This window comes from Rhamphochromis sp. 'chilingali' (genome assembly GCF_963969265.1).
Source record: "Rhamphochromis sp. 'chilingali' genome assembly, chromosome: 1".
In the NCBI taxonomy this organism is placed as follows: Eukaryota; Metazoa; Chordata; class Actinopteri; order Cichliformes; family Cichlidae; genus Rhamphochromis; species Rhamphochromis sp. 'chilingali'.
The window spans coordinates 36,517,421-36,532,169 of record NC_137929.1 but is presented as its reverse complement, the minus strand read 5'-3'; the positions used below and the strand labels follow the sequence as shown (position 1 = coordinate 36,532,169).

General features: G+C 40.6%; 1 protein-coding gene across 1 annotated transcript in view; it reads right to left on the bottom strand.

The window, feature by feature from the left end:
- Positions 1-14,749, bottom strand: part of poln (polymerase (DNA directed) nu) — an 86,617-nt gene that overhangs the window by 4,871 nt on the left and 66,997 nt on the right. The window contains exons 24-29 of the mRNA XM_080895627.1: positions 3,939-4,049; positions 3,715-3,793; positions 3,137-3,204; positions 2,647-2,708; positions 449-2,138; positions 118-179 (exon numbers count right to left, since the gene is read on the bottom strand). Of these exons, the coding sequence (XP_080751753.1) occupies positions 2,052-2,138; positions 2,647-2,708; positions 3,137-3,204; positions 3,715-3,793; positions 3,939-4,049 (407 nt within the window). The 3' untranslated portion in view covers positions 118-179; positions 449-2,051. The remainder of the gene's footprint in view (positions 1-117; positions 180-448; positions 2,139-2,646; positions 2,709-3,136; positions 3,205-3,714; positions 3,794-3,938; positions 4,050-14,749) is intronic.

The window sequence follows — 14,749 nt, the reverse complement described above, 5'->3', positions numbered from 1 at the left end:
TTTTTCCCCCCCAAAGAGAGCAGAGGGGAGGAGAGAAATGAGACAGCAATATTTGAACTGAAGTGACATAAATGTCAGCTGTGGGTGGGTGGGGGATATACTGCAGGTTCTACTTACACACCTCCTGGCAGCGAGGGAGAAGCTCATCTGGAGTCTTGAGAGGGATTTGGGATCGGCTCCTGTTAACGGCACAGGTCGCTGAGGTGAAGTTATCACTTAAATGACCACACTCAATAACCTCAATTACATCCTGGAAAAGAGATTAACGTTCAAGAAGTCTAATTACGTTTTTCATTTTAATTTAATGCCCGACCATTTTAACCTATCAAATCAAAGGTCAAAGCCCAAGTCAGAGTGGAGCAAAAGTGGGATACCAGCACAGTCTGCTGTGCAACTGACACTGCTAAATAAAACACACTCTGGAAAAACAAAGAAGTGTTTGTTTTACCTCCCTCGTGCTTCGAACAACTCCAAAAGCGCGAGTGTCCTCTTGAATTTGAACATACCAGGCTTTCGTTTCCCTCGCAAAGAGGTGGAGGAGGAGGAGGAGGGGGGGCTTTCACCCTTTAACCACAGAACAATGAGAGAATAGAGGGGCAGATTTCCATAACACTGTCCCTTGGTCTGGCTCTGAACTACTCAGACTGACCTGGTGAGAAACACTTCTCTAATGGAGCGGAAAAGGGAAGGTTGATTCCTCTGGAATAAAAACAAAAAACAAGGGAAACTACAGGAATTTAAGTGCATGACAAGACACTACTCATGTTGGATCTGCTGGATGTTCCACATGCACCTTTGTCCCGACAACTCCTACAATTAGCAGCCAACGTGATGTGACATTTCAAATGCATAATGGGGGGGTTAGGCTTTGTTGATCTTGTCACAAGGCGTATGGTTCTGCCAGACACATTTTGCAGGCTCGAAGGGTCTTAATTGCAGGACACTATAAAAAGTGTCTAGCTGTGGCTGCCACAGATAAAGAAAGTCGGTCAGTGTGCCTGGAAGCCGCTGAATGTGCGCGAGCGCATTCATTTCGGCTGCACGGATGGAAAGTGTGGGTGTCGGTGGACGTGCGTGCATGTACGTGTCCATACGAGCATTTGTGGAATGTGTGCGTGTGTGAGAGAGAGAGGCAAAAAAACAAGACAAAAGGGGCGAGTGGGCTGGAGCCAAGTGAGCAGATAAAAGATGAGCTGCAGAGAGCGAAGAGCAGAGAAAAATTAGATCATCTGCTCTGAGTCATGAATGCAGCCAACACGAGGTGAAGTTTATTACACACAAGTGTCTCTGAACACATCGAAGCTTCGTTGCATTAAAACAGCAAAATGTTTTAAATGCAGCTCATTTCTGTTTTAATGCTTTTTCCAAGTATGATTTATCCCTCAAAGGACTCGATAAACACGAATCCACGAAGAGCTTGCTAAAATGTAGCATGCAAATTAGCTTCAGAAATAAATGCATGAAAATGGGAGATAAACGGTGGGACCGGGAATATTTACAAGAACATGTGAGGTTTATTAAACACACACACACAAAAGGCAAAAGAACAATAAATACAAGGAAGTCTTTTCTATAAAACACCACAGAGATAAAGAGGTTAACTACTTCTTTTTTTTTTTTTTTTAAACCTGAAACAATCTTATGAACCGATAAATATCACGCCCTCTCTTGAACATGAAGTGTTCACCTTGGCAACGACCAGAAAAACATCTAAGAAAATAGTGAGAAAACGGAGGAGGAGATGAGGAGGAGGAGAGGAAGAGGACAAGGAATCTTTTTCTGGAGGATGGAGAGAGAGCAAGAAAAAAAAACACCAAACTGGTGCGATCCAGTCTGAGGCTCCTGCCGTTGCCCCCGGATACGGATGGAGAAAAAGTAAGTGGGAGCTTCAGCTGGCTGGTTTCCATAGTGATGAGGATACAGGACAAGTGAAGGGGTACAGATGAAGAGGAGACTATGAGGGGAAGAAAGGAGCTCATCGAGGGGGAGAAGAAGCAGATTCAACAGAGAGGCGTCGCCGTCGAGGAGGTGAAGGGAGGGAGGCGACGCGCTCAAAGAGAGGGGAACATTGGAGGGACGTCAAGCTCAGACATGGACCCCCAAGACTTGCCACTGGAGACTGCCACCTTCAGGGGCACCTGGGAATCACACAGATGAAAAGGAAGGGCGTTGGCTCTTTTTTTTTTTTTTAAATACATTTTTCTTTAACATGCACCAAACACCACAAAACAACAGCAAACAAACAACAATCTGCTCCTTTTTATCAAAACATGGCAACCCGTGTCCTACATCTCAAACCTTCATAAGGTTTAAAAAGAACAGCCAAATTTTTATCTTCTAATATATCAGTAATTTATTCACGTCAGACTTTTTCACTAAAGGGAAAAGCATCTGACATTTTTGTAAATTTGAGCTTGTTTATTGTGGAACATGTTTATTCTGTTTGGGCTTTCAAAAAGTGATTTGATTCAGAATAGTAGGACCCAGTGTGTTAGTTCAGTCTGTTTGCAGTAACCTGCTTACTGACTGCTTTAAGCCACAGTCCACTAGCAAGAAAATCTACAGTTTCCCATCAATCCTGCACTCCACTTGACATGTGACAAGACCATACCGCCATCTGATTTCAATTACACTTCTTTTACTCACTTTCAGATGGACTCCCAGATGATCAATGTGCTGTAGCGACTCCATGCTACTTCTTACCAGAGCTGCACAAACAAAATCTGTATTTATTTTTGAACAATAAAAAATAATGGTGCATAGCAATTATATGTTAAAGCTTAGGAAACAAGATTTTAATTCACTTAAAAAAATCTTTATTCAAATCTCAGAGTGATCTAAACACTACACTGTTTAAAACACCAACTTTACACATTTCAGGTATTTTCAGTGTGTTATATACTGTCCCCACTGTGACATGGCTCCTGTGTACAATACATTAATGCAGAGAGACGGCCCCGGAGACTGAGGCACAGACAATTGGCTGAAACATATAAAGTGAAACTAATTTAAGAAACAGTTTTGCTTAAAGAAATAAAAGCGTGCTGAAGCTATTGGACTAACCTTTATTTAAGTAAAATTTGACCTGGACCTTTTTTTTAAATTGTCAATAGCTGATAAAAAGATTTTTTTTTACCTGCAAACTGTTGCACCTGGGAGTCCTCCACTTCATACACAAGCTCATCATGGAGCTGAGCTATAAGCCTACACACACACACACACACACACACACACACACACACACACACACACACACACACACACACACACACACACACACACACACATAGAGTAAACACCACTGTTGCTATTAAAGCTACTAAAAATAAAGAATGAGGCATCTGACTGTTTCAGCAGACTCCTCCGTTTACTTCGCACACTGCTCTGTAATTTTGTTATATATTGGCTTTTGCTTCAACTTTGTTTACTCCAGCTGATTGTTTGGCATCATTACCAGCATTAATCCAGGATCATGCCTCATCTCTACAAATGTAGCTGGCTGGTAAACCACAGCAAGTCGTTTGTGTGTTTTGGTAAGACAAGCTCTGTCAGATCTCCTGCATAAATATGGAACATGAGCAAGTTCTGATTGTGTAGATTTAGTCCGGTATGGAGAGCCAACACGCATTTGCGTATTTTGTCTCGTCAAAGGAGAGAGGAGATTTTGGTAGTCTGTGCATCTTTGGTGAGCAGTGCCATGTTTAGAGGTGGTACCTGGCAGACAGCGAGCTGGAGGAGGAGACCAGGTTAAAGATTCTGATCATGGCCATCTTACAGAGATCCGCAGCAGAACCTGTACATACAAATAAAAACACATACACAACAAACAAGAGGCAAACCCTCCAGGTCAGAGAAGCAGTTTGAAAGCCTACTTCACATGTGAAATATAAAGAGAAGCTGAGAAAAGCATACACAAAGAGTGCTATCAGTCTTCCTACCCTGGACCACAAAGTTGACAGCTTGCCTCTCAGCTTGCATGCGGATGGCCCAGTCTGGGGAGTTGATATTGGGGAGGTTCCGTCTGCGACCCATAATGGACAGCACATAACCTAAAAGAATTGAAAAAATGAATATTTAAATGGAATAATTAATAATGATTTTTCTAAGAATAGTACATTACTTGCTCTGGTTTCCTTGGAAGATATAGTATTTTTTTTTAATACCAAAGATCTGATGATCTGGAGGTGTGTGTTAACACAATGGACATTAGGGTTGGGGGGAAAAATTGATACTGTGTAGTATCGTGATATTTTGTTTGCTAATAATGTATCGATACAGGGACAGCAGAAATCGATATTTTGTTACAAAAAAAGTTTTTGTGGACTGGAACATGCTCTGACTTCAGAGCATGTTGATCCTTTTCTGAGCAAGAATCCTGACACTGTCCAAATGTGTTTAACTTTTTTTATTGCAGCAATAAACATGACAGTTTGCTTATTTTAATTTAAGACATGTTTTATTTTAATTAAGTTTAAAACTTTTTTATTTAATGTAAAATTATATTTTGTTTTAATTTACTTTCAAATTCTTCAGTTGCTGAAGGGGCTGCATAGTTTTCATAAATTGCATAGTTCAGAATAGCTATAATTGTACCAGATGGTTGCATTCAGTTAAGTTGGACTAGACTGTAATACAAACCGTTCAGTTTGTCAACAATAAAACTGACTGAAATGAGAGAAAGACTGAGTGTGAGACTTTGATATTAGATAAAATGAATATTGATAAAGTTTACCTTTATGTACAGAATCTGAATATCGCAAAATATTTTTAAAAATTGCAATAATATCGTATCGTGGGATGTATGGTGATTCCCACCTCTAATGGACAAATTCACCCCAAGGTCAGAGCATGGAGTGCTCAGAGAGACTGAAAACTCCCAAGAGCTAGATGCAAAACTCTACAGGCCTCAGTCACCAAGTTAAAAATCTAATGACAGAAAAACAAACAAGCATGGTGCCAGCTGCCAGGAGTCATGTGAAGTAAATGTATTTATTCATAGGGTCATTTAAAAACAATAAGCGTTGATCAAAGTGCTGTACAGATAAAAGATTAATATGAATAAGAATTGTATTTGCTCCTTGTGGATAAATTCAGTTGTTTTTGTCTGAGGATAAAACATCATAATACCAAGTTAAAAAAAACAAAACATCAACTACAAAACACAGGTTTAAATGCCAAATAGTAAAAATTAATTTTCAAATGGGTTTTGACGATGTGTTGGTGAGGTCCCAATTTGAAAGGGTGGATGTTCAGTTTAGGTGTAGCTACAAAAAGCTTCTCTCTAAAATGAACACAGCACAAGACGCCTGGAACAATGACATGAACACACAATGATGCAAAGACCACATCTGGAGAAAAGCTCAGCATATGAGCACAAACACCACCGGCTGTCAGCACGGTGGTGGAGGGTGATGAATGATGTGAGAGACCATCAAGTCACAGAGAAAAAGATGAATTCAAGTTATTGTTGCTACAGGTGGTTATTTTTTTTGGGTTTTTTTACACACTAGAAAAATGTTACCTCAGTATAATCATTCAAATGACAGAGGAAAAAACAGACATAGCTACCTTGGCCTGGGGTTGCCTTTACTTGGTATCCACAGTGTGAAATCATAAATGTAACATTCCCTTTGTGTAGCAGCGTTGTACTGACAACGGTTAATGCAGCCAAAACAAACTATATTTTTTGTTTATTTCATGTTTATTTTATTCCTTGTAAAATCACAGAGACTTCATAGTTCACAAGTCAACTGTGTCAGCTGTGTTGAAGCTGCAGATGTGTTATGCTAGCAGCGGCTAACAACACAACCTAAAGCTTTGAGCCTCAAAGAGAGAGCTGCAGAGATGAGGAGCAGTCTGAACTGATAAATTCCCTTCTTTCTAATTCCACACACAATTTTTATCTCCCACATTTTCAAACTTACAGCCATCAGCTCCAACTAATACTGACTTAAGAGGCATCACTTTAGGCAAATGATCAAAATCTGAGCAGCTCCCGCTGGAGAAACAGAAGGCTTTTTACAGCCCAAGATCTACAAACAGATGGATGCAAGCAGACCTGCAGACGAAGAAAAATGCCAAAAATGGTGGTTTTAAAGCGTGCTGTACACTCGATGACCTGTCAAGAAGCAGATTATCATTCAAAGCTAAAAAACCCTTTGAGTCTTCAAACCCCCCCCAGTAACAAAAGCTGTTTTAACAACTATACTGAAAGATTCATTTACAACCACGTTTATACAGCTATAAATTTACATAGAATAGAATGCCTCTATTGTCACTATACAGTTGTACAATGAGATACAGAGCATCTCCTACTCAGTGTAAACATGCTGGGGGGGGGGGGGGGGGGTACAGTTCTGTAGTGCTATATACATATTAACATAGGGAAAAAGACATACACACACACACATATATATATATATATATATATATATATATATATATATATATATATATATATATATATATATATATATACACATATACACACACACACACACACACACAGTGGGGCAAAAAAGTATTTAGTCAGCCACCGATTGTGCAAGTTCCCCCACCTAAAATGATGACAGAGGTCAGTAATTTGCACCAGAGGTACACTTCAACTGTGAGAGACAGAATGTGAAAAAAAAATCCATGAATCCACATGGTAGGATTTGTAAAGAATTTATTCGTAAATCAGGGTGGAAAATAAGTATTTGGTCAATAACAAAAATACAACTCAATACTTTGTAACATAACCTTTGTTGGCAATAACAGAGGTCAAACGTTTACTATAGGTCTTTACCAGGTTTGCACACACAGTAGCTGGTATTTTGGCCCATTCCTCCATGCAGATCTTCTCGAGAGCAGTGATGTTTTGGGGCTGTCGCCGAGCAACACGGACTTTCAACTCCCGCCACAGATTTTCTATGGGGTTGAGGTCTGGAGACTGGCTAGGCCACTCCAGGACTTTCAAATGCTTCTTACGGAGCCACTCCTTTGTTGCCCGGGCGGTGTGTTTTGGATCATTGTCATGTTGGAAGACCCAGCCTCGTTTCATCTTCAAAGTTCTCACTGATGGAAGGAGGTTTTGGCTCAAAATCTCACGATACATGGCCCCATTCATTCTGTCCTTAACACGGATCAGTCGTCCTGTCCCCTTGGCAGAAAAACAGCCCCATAGCATGATGTTTCCACCCCCATGCTTCACAGTAGGTATGGTGTTCTTGGGATGCAACTCAGTATTCTTCTTCCTCCAAACACGACGAGTTGAGTTTATACCAAAAAGTTCTACTTTGGTTTCATCTGACCACATGACATTCTCCCAATCCTCTGCTGTATCATCCATGTGCTCTCTGGCAAACTTCAGACGGGCCTGGACATGCACTGGCTTCAGCAGCGGAACACGTCTGGCACTGCGGGATTTGATTCCCTGCCGTTGTAGTGTGTTACTGATGGTGACCTTTGTTACTTTGGTCCCAGCTCTCTGCAGGTCATTCACCAGGTCCCCCCGTGTGGTTCTGGGATCTTTGCTCACCGTTCTCATGATCATTTTGACCCCACGGGATGAGATCTTGCGTGGAGCCCCAGATGGAGGGAGATTATCAGTGGTCTTGTATGTCTTCCATTTTCTGATGATTGCTCCCACAGTTGATTTTTTCACACCAAGCTGCTTGCCTATTGTAGATTCACTCTTCCCAGTCTGGTGCAGGTCTACAACACTTTTCCTGGTGTCCTTCGAAAGCTCTTTGGTCTTGGCCATGGCGGAGTTTGGAGTCTGACTGTTTGAGGCTGTGAACAGGTGTCTTTTATACAGATGATGAGTTCAAACAGGTGCCATTCATACAGGTAACGAGTGGGGGACAGAAAAGCTTCTTACAGAAGACGTTACAGGTCTGTGAGAGCCAGAGATTTTCCATGTTTGAGGTGACCAAATACTTATTTTCCACCCTGATTTACGAATAAATTCTTTACAAATCCTACCATGTGGATTCATGGATTTTTTTTCCACATTCTGTCTCTCACAGTTGAAGTGTACCTCTGGTGCAAATTACTGACCTCTGTCATCATTTTAGGTGGGGGAACTTGCACAATCGGTGGCTGACTAAATACTTTTTTGCCCCACTGTATATACACACATATACAAGCCGTTCTTTTAAAAAAAAAAAAAGTAATATGTAATAAATAGTGTTGTGTATATACAGTTGAGTTACTGCACATAGAATTGGTATTGCACAGTGGTGGTCCATAGAGGAAGTGCGAAGAAAAAAAATTGGGGGAGGGCTGTGTTATTGGTGCATGTGTTTGCTGCTCTGCTGAGGCAGTGGGAGGAATACATGCCCATCAGGGAGGGGAGAGGGCAGCCGATGATCTTTTGTGCTGTCTTGACCACACTCTGAAGCCTCACTCTATCCGCCTTGGTGCAGCTGCCGTACCATACCGTGATGCAGTAGGTTAGCAGGCTCTCAATGGACGAGCGGTAGAAGGTCAGCAGCAGGTTGTTGGGCCTTCTTGACGACCGCTGAGATGTTGTCTGTCCAGGAGATGTCAGCAGAGATGAGGACACCAAGGAACCGGAAGGTGTGGACCCTCTCCACACACTCCCCGTTGATGTAAAGGGGGGCCCAGTCAGTGCTGTGTCTCCTGAAGTGAACAATGAGCTCTTTGGTTTTCTTAGTGTTCAGTGCCAGGTTGTTTTCTGAACACCAGGCTGCCAGCTTCAGGACTTCCTCTCTGTAGTCTGCTTCGTCTCCCTTCGAGATGAGTCCGACTACCGTGGTGTCATCAGCAAACTTGATGATGAGAGTGTTGTTGTGGGTCGAACTGCATTCGTGGGTGTAGAGAGAATACAGGAGGGGGCTCAGCGCACAGCCCTGTGGGGAGCCGGTGCTCAGTGTGCGAGTGGAGGAGAGATGAGGGCCGAGTCTTACAGTCTGGGGCCGGTTTGTGATCATGATCAAACCTGCACCGTTTCATCCATTTATGAGAAATACTCTAGTCTAAAATAATCTAAGGTCAGTAATTATGGTTAATTATGGTTAGTTATGGTCAGTAATTAAGTGTTAAAAAAAACAAACTGTACAAAGAAAATTAGATTTATTGAGAAAATGATCTTTGTTTCAAAACTAGAAACAAAAAACCCTAAACTTTAAAACATAGTGTTTTATTTTAGTATTACAGTATGATAATGTCATTTTAACACCATTATTATAAATTCACTGACCACTTTATTAAACAACAGCTTACTCCCTTAAATATCCAATCAGCCAATCACATGGCAGCAAATAATTTTGTTTAGGCATGCAAACATTCATGACTTTGAATGTGGCATGATCGTTGATACCAGATACGCTCGTCTGAGTATTTCAGAAACTGCTGATTGACTTATTTTACCCACACAACCATCTCTGGTGTTGACAGAGAATGGTCTGAAAAACAGAAAATGGCCAGTGTGCTTTGAGGTGATAGGAAGGTAAGAGAAACTCTAATAAACACTCTTTACAGGTCAGGTATCCAGAAGATCCTGTCTGAACACATATAACTGCCACAGCAGCAGAAGACCACACCGGTTACCCCTCCTGTCCTGTTAAAACAGGCTACAATTCACACCAGCTCACCAAAACTGGACAACATGCTCCAACATTCAGACGGTGGGATCAGAATTTAGCATAAACAACATGAAAGCATTGATCCACCCAGGCTTAAATTACCACTTCAGCCTGTTGGGATATTTTCTTGGCATATCTTTGGGCCCCTTAGTACCAACTGATCATGATTTAAATACCACAACCTACCTGAATATTGTTGCTGACCATGTCCATCCCTTTATGCCCACAGTGCACCATCTTCTGATGGCTGCTTCCAATAGGATAACAAACCATGCCACAAAGCTTAGATGATCAAACACCACACACAAAAATATTTAGATTATGGAAATACCTGACAATTTTAACTGTCAAAACTTACTATGAAATAGTTACAAACAAATCCTAACATCAAAGCATCGAATTTAAAAAACAAACATCCATAAAAAACAATTTCCATTAGTGTGGCTACACCAATCTCTGCCATCTACCATTTATTAGTTATATTAAAACATATTTTAGGCTTTAAATATCTACAGTTAGACAATGAGAATTTTATTTATATAGCAAATTTCATTATACGCATATTCAACTCAACTTACAAGCTTGTGTAAAACAAGTTACCAATGTTGAGCACCTGTGTAAAATCTCTGCAGGTTTATGATGCCTTAAGGCAATAAAACCCCAGCAAAATATAAAAAAACAAAGAAAACAAAACAAAACAAAAAACACCAGTGATTTTGTGTGAAAAGCCATTTGTTGATAGAGCATTACAGGTGATTATGGTAACAGCAGGCTTACAAAGACACACGCAAACGGCCATCCGCACAAAAACACCGACATCCAAACGAGTCGCACCGTAAAGAAAAGAGAAACACACACATTCCTAGAAAAGTGACACGAACACACAAAGGGCAGCAAGAATGTGCACTGATGTGATACGTACATAATACACATTATCATATGCAGGTATGCAACACACACACAAGCAGCCACACTTACACACAGTGGGCCAGAACATTCCACTAACTGGACAATGGAGCAGGCTGTACAGCCAAATCCCTCTGATATCCCTTACTATGAGCTAATCCAGCTAGGACATGAAACCTGAATGACCCTCTTCCCTGAACGCACACACACACAATCCCGCACACAAGCATAAATGCGCTGGAAACAAGTGCTCTACAGATAGCAACAAACATTAACACTCTGCTCATTGTGAACTGACCCGTGACACATGCATGTGACCTTTATCCCCAGGTATGGTGGTGAATCATACTGGAATGTGTTTGTTTTCACTCCCAACAGGCTGTGTTTTTCCACTGAGAGTGACACAGGCCAGTGTTTTTCAAGTTCAGCCTGTTTTTGTGGTCAGCCTTTTGGAAGTGTTACGGCAACATCACAGAAATCCACGGCTGGGTAACCACGCTGTAGTATAATTAACATCTGGTAAATATATGCTGTGTTATTTCATAATTCATCACCATCCTCCTAATCAAATTAATATTTATAACAAAGACATAAAAAATGAGTTATAAGAGCCCATTCAGCATCAACATTATAGTCAACAAAGGCTGCACTTCCATGCACCATAACAATGCTTAAACTAAAACTGTTTGACAGCTGGTGAGTTTCTGCCATTCAAACACAAACCCACGCAGTCCTAATCAAGCAGACTAGTTAAGGGTTAATGAACAACACTTACAGTGTTTTTTTTTTTAATTTGTTACTTTAATTGTTGCCTTTTGTTGCCAGCAAACAGCTGCTCTTTAACAAACCCAACATTTACAATGCAACATGGCGTTTTAATTTGTTGTTTTTTTCCTGCACAGAGGAGTATGTGGACCTCCCCTAAGAGCTTTTACCAAGAGACAAAGCATGACCAGGAGTGTACCTAGTTTTATTTTTTTTTCTCAAATCGGGTTACAATCATTCAGTTATTACAATCTTTGCAGATTGATTGTGCTTAAGAAGGTAATCACCCCCCTAAAGACCCATCATGAGTAAAAAACTGCTTGAGATACATTTCTGGGTAACAGATCAACTGAAGTCCAATATTTACTGTTTTAGCTTAGCCAGTTATTGGTCATTACCAACACCTAAAGAAGCATTTTTTTCTAGCTGATAGATTTTATTTTTGTACCCGGACTCTTGCCTTCAGCTGGGACAGGCTCCAGCTCCACTCCGACCCTGATAAGCAGAAGAAAATGGATCTACTGATGGATGAGCCTTCAATTATGTTTACCTGGTAATTGCTGAGCAAGGGTGTCTGCACGTGAAAGCTGTTAGGGTAGATAATGTTTAAAGTTAACTTGAGGAGTAGTTTAGTTTAGTTTTGACGTTCCAAATACATCAATAAAAAGGCAAAACTCATAATCCAAAAGTAACACTAAGTCCATGAAAACGCAAGTAACAAAACAAACTACAAAGAAAATCAGACACATGATGATATAACAGCCACCAAAGGAATGACAGGATTATTTATACACACACTGCTTGAGGATTGAACACAGGAGGGTAACGAGTAACAGCTTAACCAAATCTAAATAACTACACAGAAGAAGTAAAACAGTGAGACTACTGACTGAGACACAAGACAGCAAACAAAAGGAGCCCTGTGGAAACTAAACAAATAACAAACTCCATTAACACCATCTAGAACTGTCACGGTCCTGGGTCTCCTGACCCAGCGTTTTTAGTTCCTTGTGATGTTTGTAATATTGTACTTGTGTGATTTATTCTATGGTTTCTAGTTTCGATCCCTTGCCCTTCATGTTTCTCTGTGTCCCCTCTGTTCTGTGTAAGTCTGTGTCTGCATGTTTGAGTTCCCCTCTGTGTCCCCTCTGTTCTTAGAGTCCTCTGCCTTATGCTTTATGTCTCTGTGTTTCTTAGTTGCTGTCTCCACTGTGTCAAGTTTGCGTCTCTGTGTGATACTTCCTGTTTTACTTTGAAGGTCCGTGTCTTATGTAAATGTGTCCTGCTTTGCTTGTCTCGTCAGTCCTGATTTCTCCCAGCTGTGCCCTCCTTCTGTGTCTCATTCCCCTCGTTACTCCCCAGTGTATTTAAACCCTGTGTTTCTCTGAGTCAGTGTCACGTTGTCCCTCATGCTGTGTGGATCTCCCTGTGTCTCCTTGTGAGTTTTAGTTTGTTGTTCCCAGTTTAGTTTAGTTTAGTTTGTATGTTTTTTCCCTGCCAGCAAATAAAGCTGTGTTTTGAGTTCACTCCCCCGAGTCTGTGAGTCCTGCATTTTGGGTCCAACTCCTGCCTGCCGCACAGCGATTCATGACAAGAACTCGACTGTAACAAGAAAATAAAACTCAAAACCTAAAGCAATCAAGAAAAAACGGAGAACACAGGCTCACGGTAGGGCTGTTCGATATAACGATATATATCGGATGATGATATAAAAACGTCTCATTTTACGCTATCGTTTGTTTCGTGGTGTCACAAAATAAACTGTTTACGGCAATATTTTTTCATCGTTTTGATGGTCACTGTAGTGGCTATATTAATTTCTTAAAGTTCTCTCTTTCTCTTATATTTAATATAACCACACTACAGACGGACAAGCGCCTGTTTTTATGCGTTGTGGTTAGCAACAACAGTAACACCATCGCGTGTCCGCTTGTTTATGTTCCACATAAACCTTTCACAATAAAGCTCAAGATCCTGTTGAGACTTTTCAAAATAAACTGAATCACGCGAAAGAGCAGATTATTTACGGATGAGAAGTAAAAAAAGAGCCGCCAGGTGCTAAAAAAATAAACCTTAGACTCAAACATTAGAACAGGCTTTCCCCCGCAGCACGCTGCGTAATGAATACTCACAAAGAAAACGGCGGCCTTTACAACTTATGTCTAAAATGTAGAGTTTCATGCATCGGTTAAAACACTCGACTCCAGCTACATGACGCGTAGCTGGAAACACTTCCCGCAAGTCGAGCTGCCCAGATTCACAGAATTTACAGAAAATGTTACGTTTTTGTGATTTATATCGTTATCAGACGATAGAATTCTTATATCGGGATATGAGAGTTTGGTCATATCGCACAGCCCTAGCTCACGGTGAAAAAAGACACAGAACATTTGATTCTAAACAAAATTCAAGACATTGAAAGGTTAAAACTCTGGGACCACGACAAAGACAGCTACACAAAAGTAAGTTATAAATTATGTAAGACAGAGTGGGAAAACCTCTGTAGGCTCGATTACTCCATGTGACCAGTCAAACTGTTATGTGATCAACTGTTGGTATAAAAACACAGCCTATAACAGCTTTACTCATATATAAAACGACTCTGAATATGAATCTGATTTTTATTTCAGTTTAGGTATGTAAAATATTGTAATATTTACTGACAACAGAAAAGATTTTATTGGTACTGATTGTGGTGATGTTGCCTAATGTACTGAAATGTTTTCAGCTTAATCTTAAGGTTTGATCATGTAGGTTTTCAGGGATTAATTATTTTATCACCACAGCACAAATCTTTCTCAGTCATTTCAGACCCCTGTAGGTTTTAATCTATATCAGATATTATTATCATGTTGCAACCATCTAGCGACAGTGAAATACATCCACCATAAACTGAAAATCTCAAAATATTGGTGAAGTAGTATTTCAGGATTAAACTTATCTGTGAGTTACGTAGTTACTGAACAAAAGCTGTGTGCACAGCTGAGAGTTGCAGCCATTTGAGACTACATGTGCAGAGCATGAAATGTGAAATGAGCAGTGAAACGACAGCCTCCTTTTATTTTATTTATGACAAGTATTTCACAGTTCTACTGTCTGCAAAAGTCTGCAGGAGAACTGCACGCACCTGTGCATGAACAATAGGACATCGCAACAGGACGTCTTCATGAGAGTGTTTTCATATCCTTGCATAGCTAGTCCTCCCTATGTCAGTGTAGCCTTAAGAAAGCTTCACTGTTTTTTGTGATCTCTGTGATTCCCTGAATCTGAAGAATTTCAATAAAAAGTGCATGATGTGAGGAACAACAGCAGAGGCTTACCCACAGTGGTGGCAAAGAGTGTCAAACAGAGTGTCAACCATTATGAGAAATGCAGCTGTGACTGAATCATTTTTGTGGTTTGGCATAAACAATCAAAACAACCCTGGTTTTTCTTCATCTCTGCCTTGTTCCTTCTTGGCTGATGCCCTCATTTACTTCCACACAGCT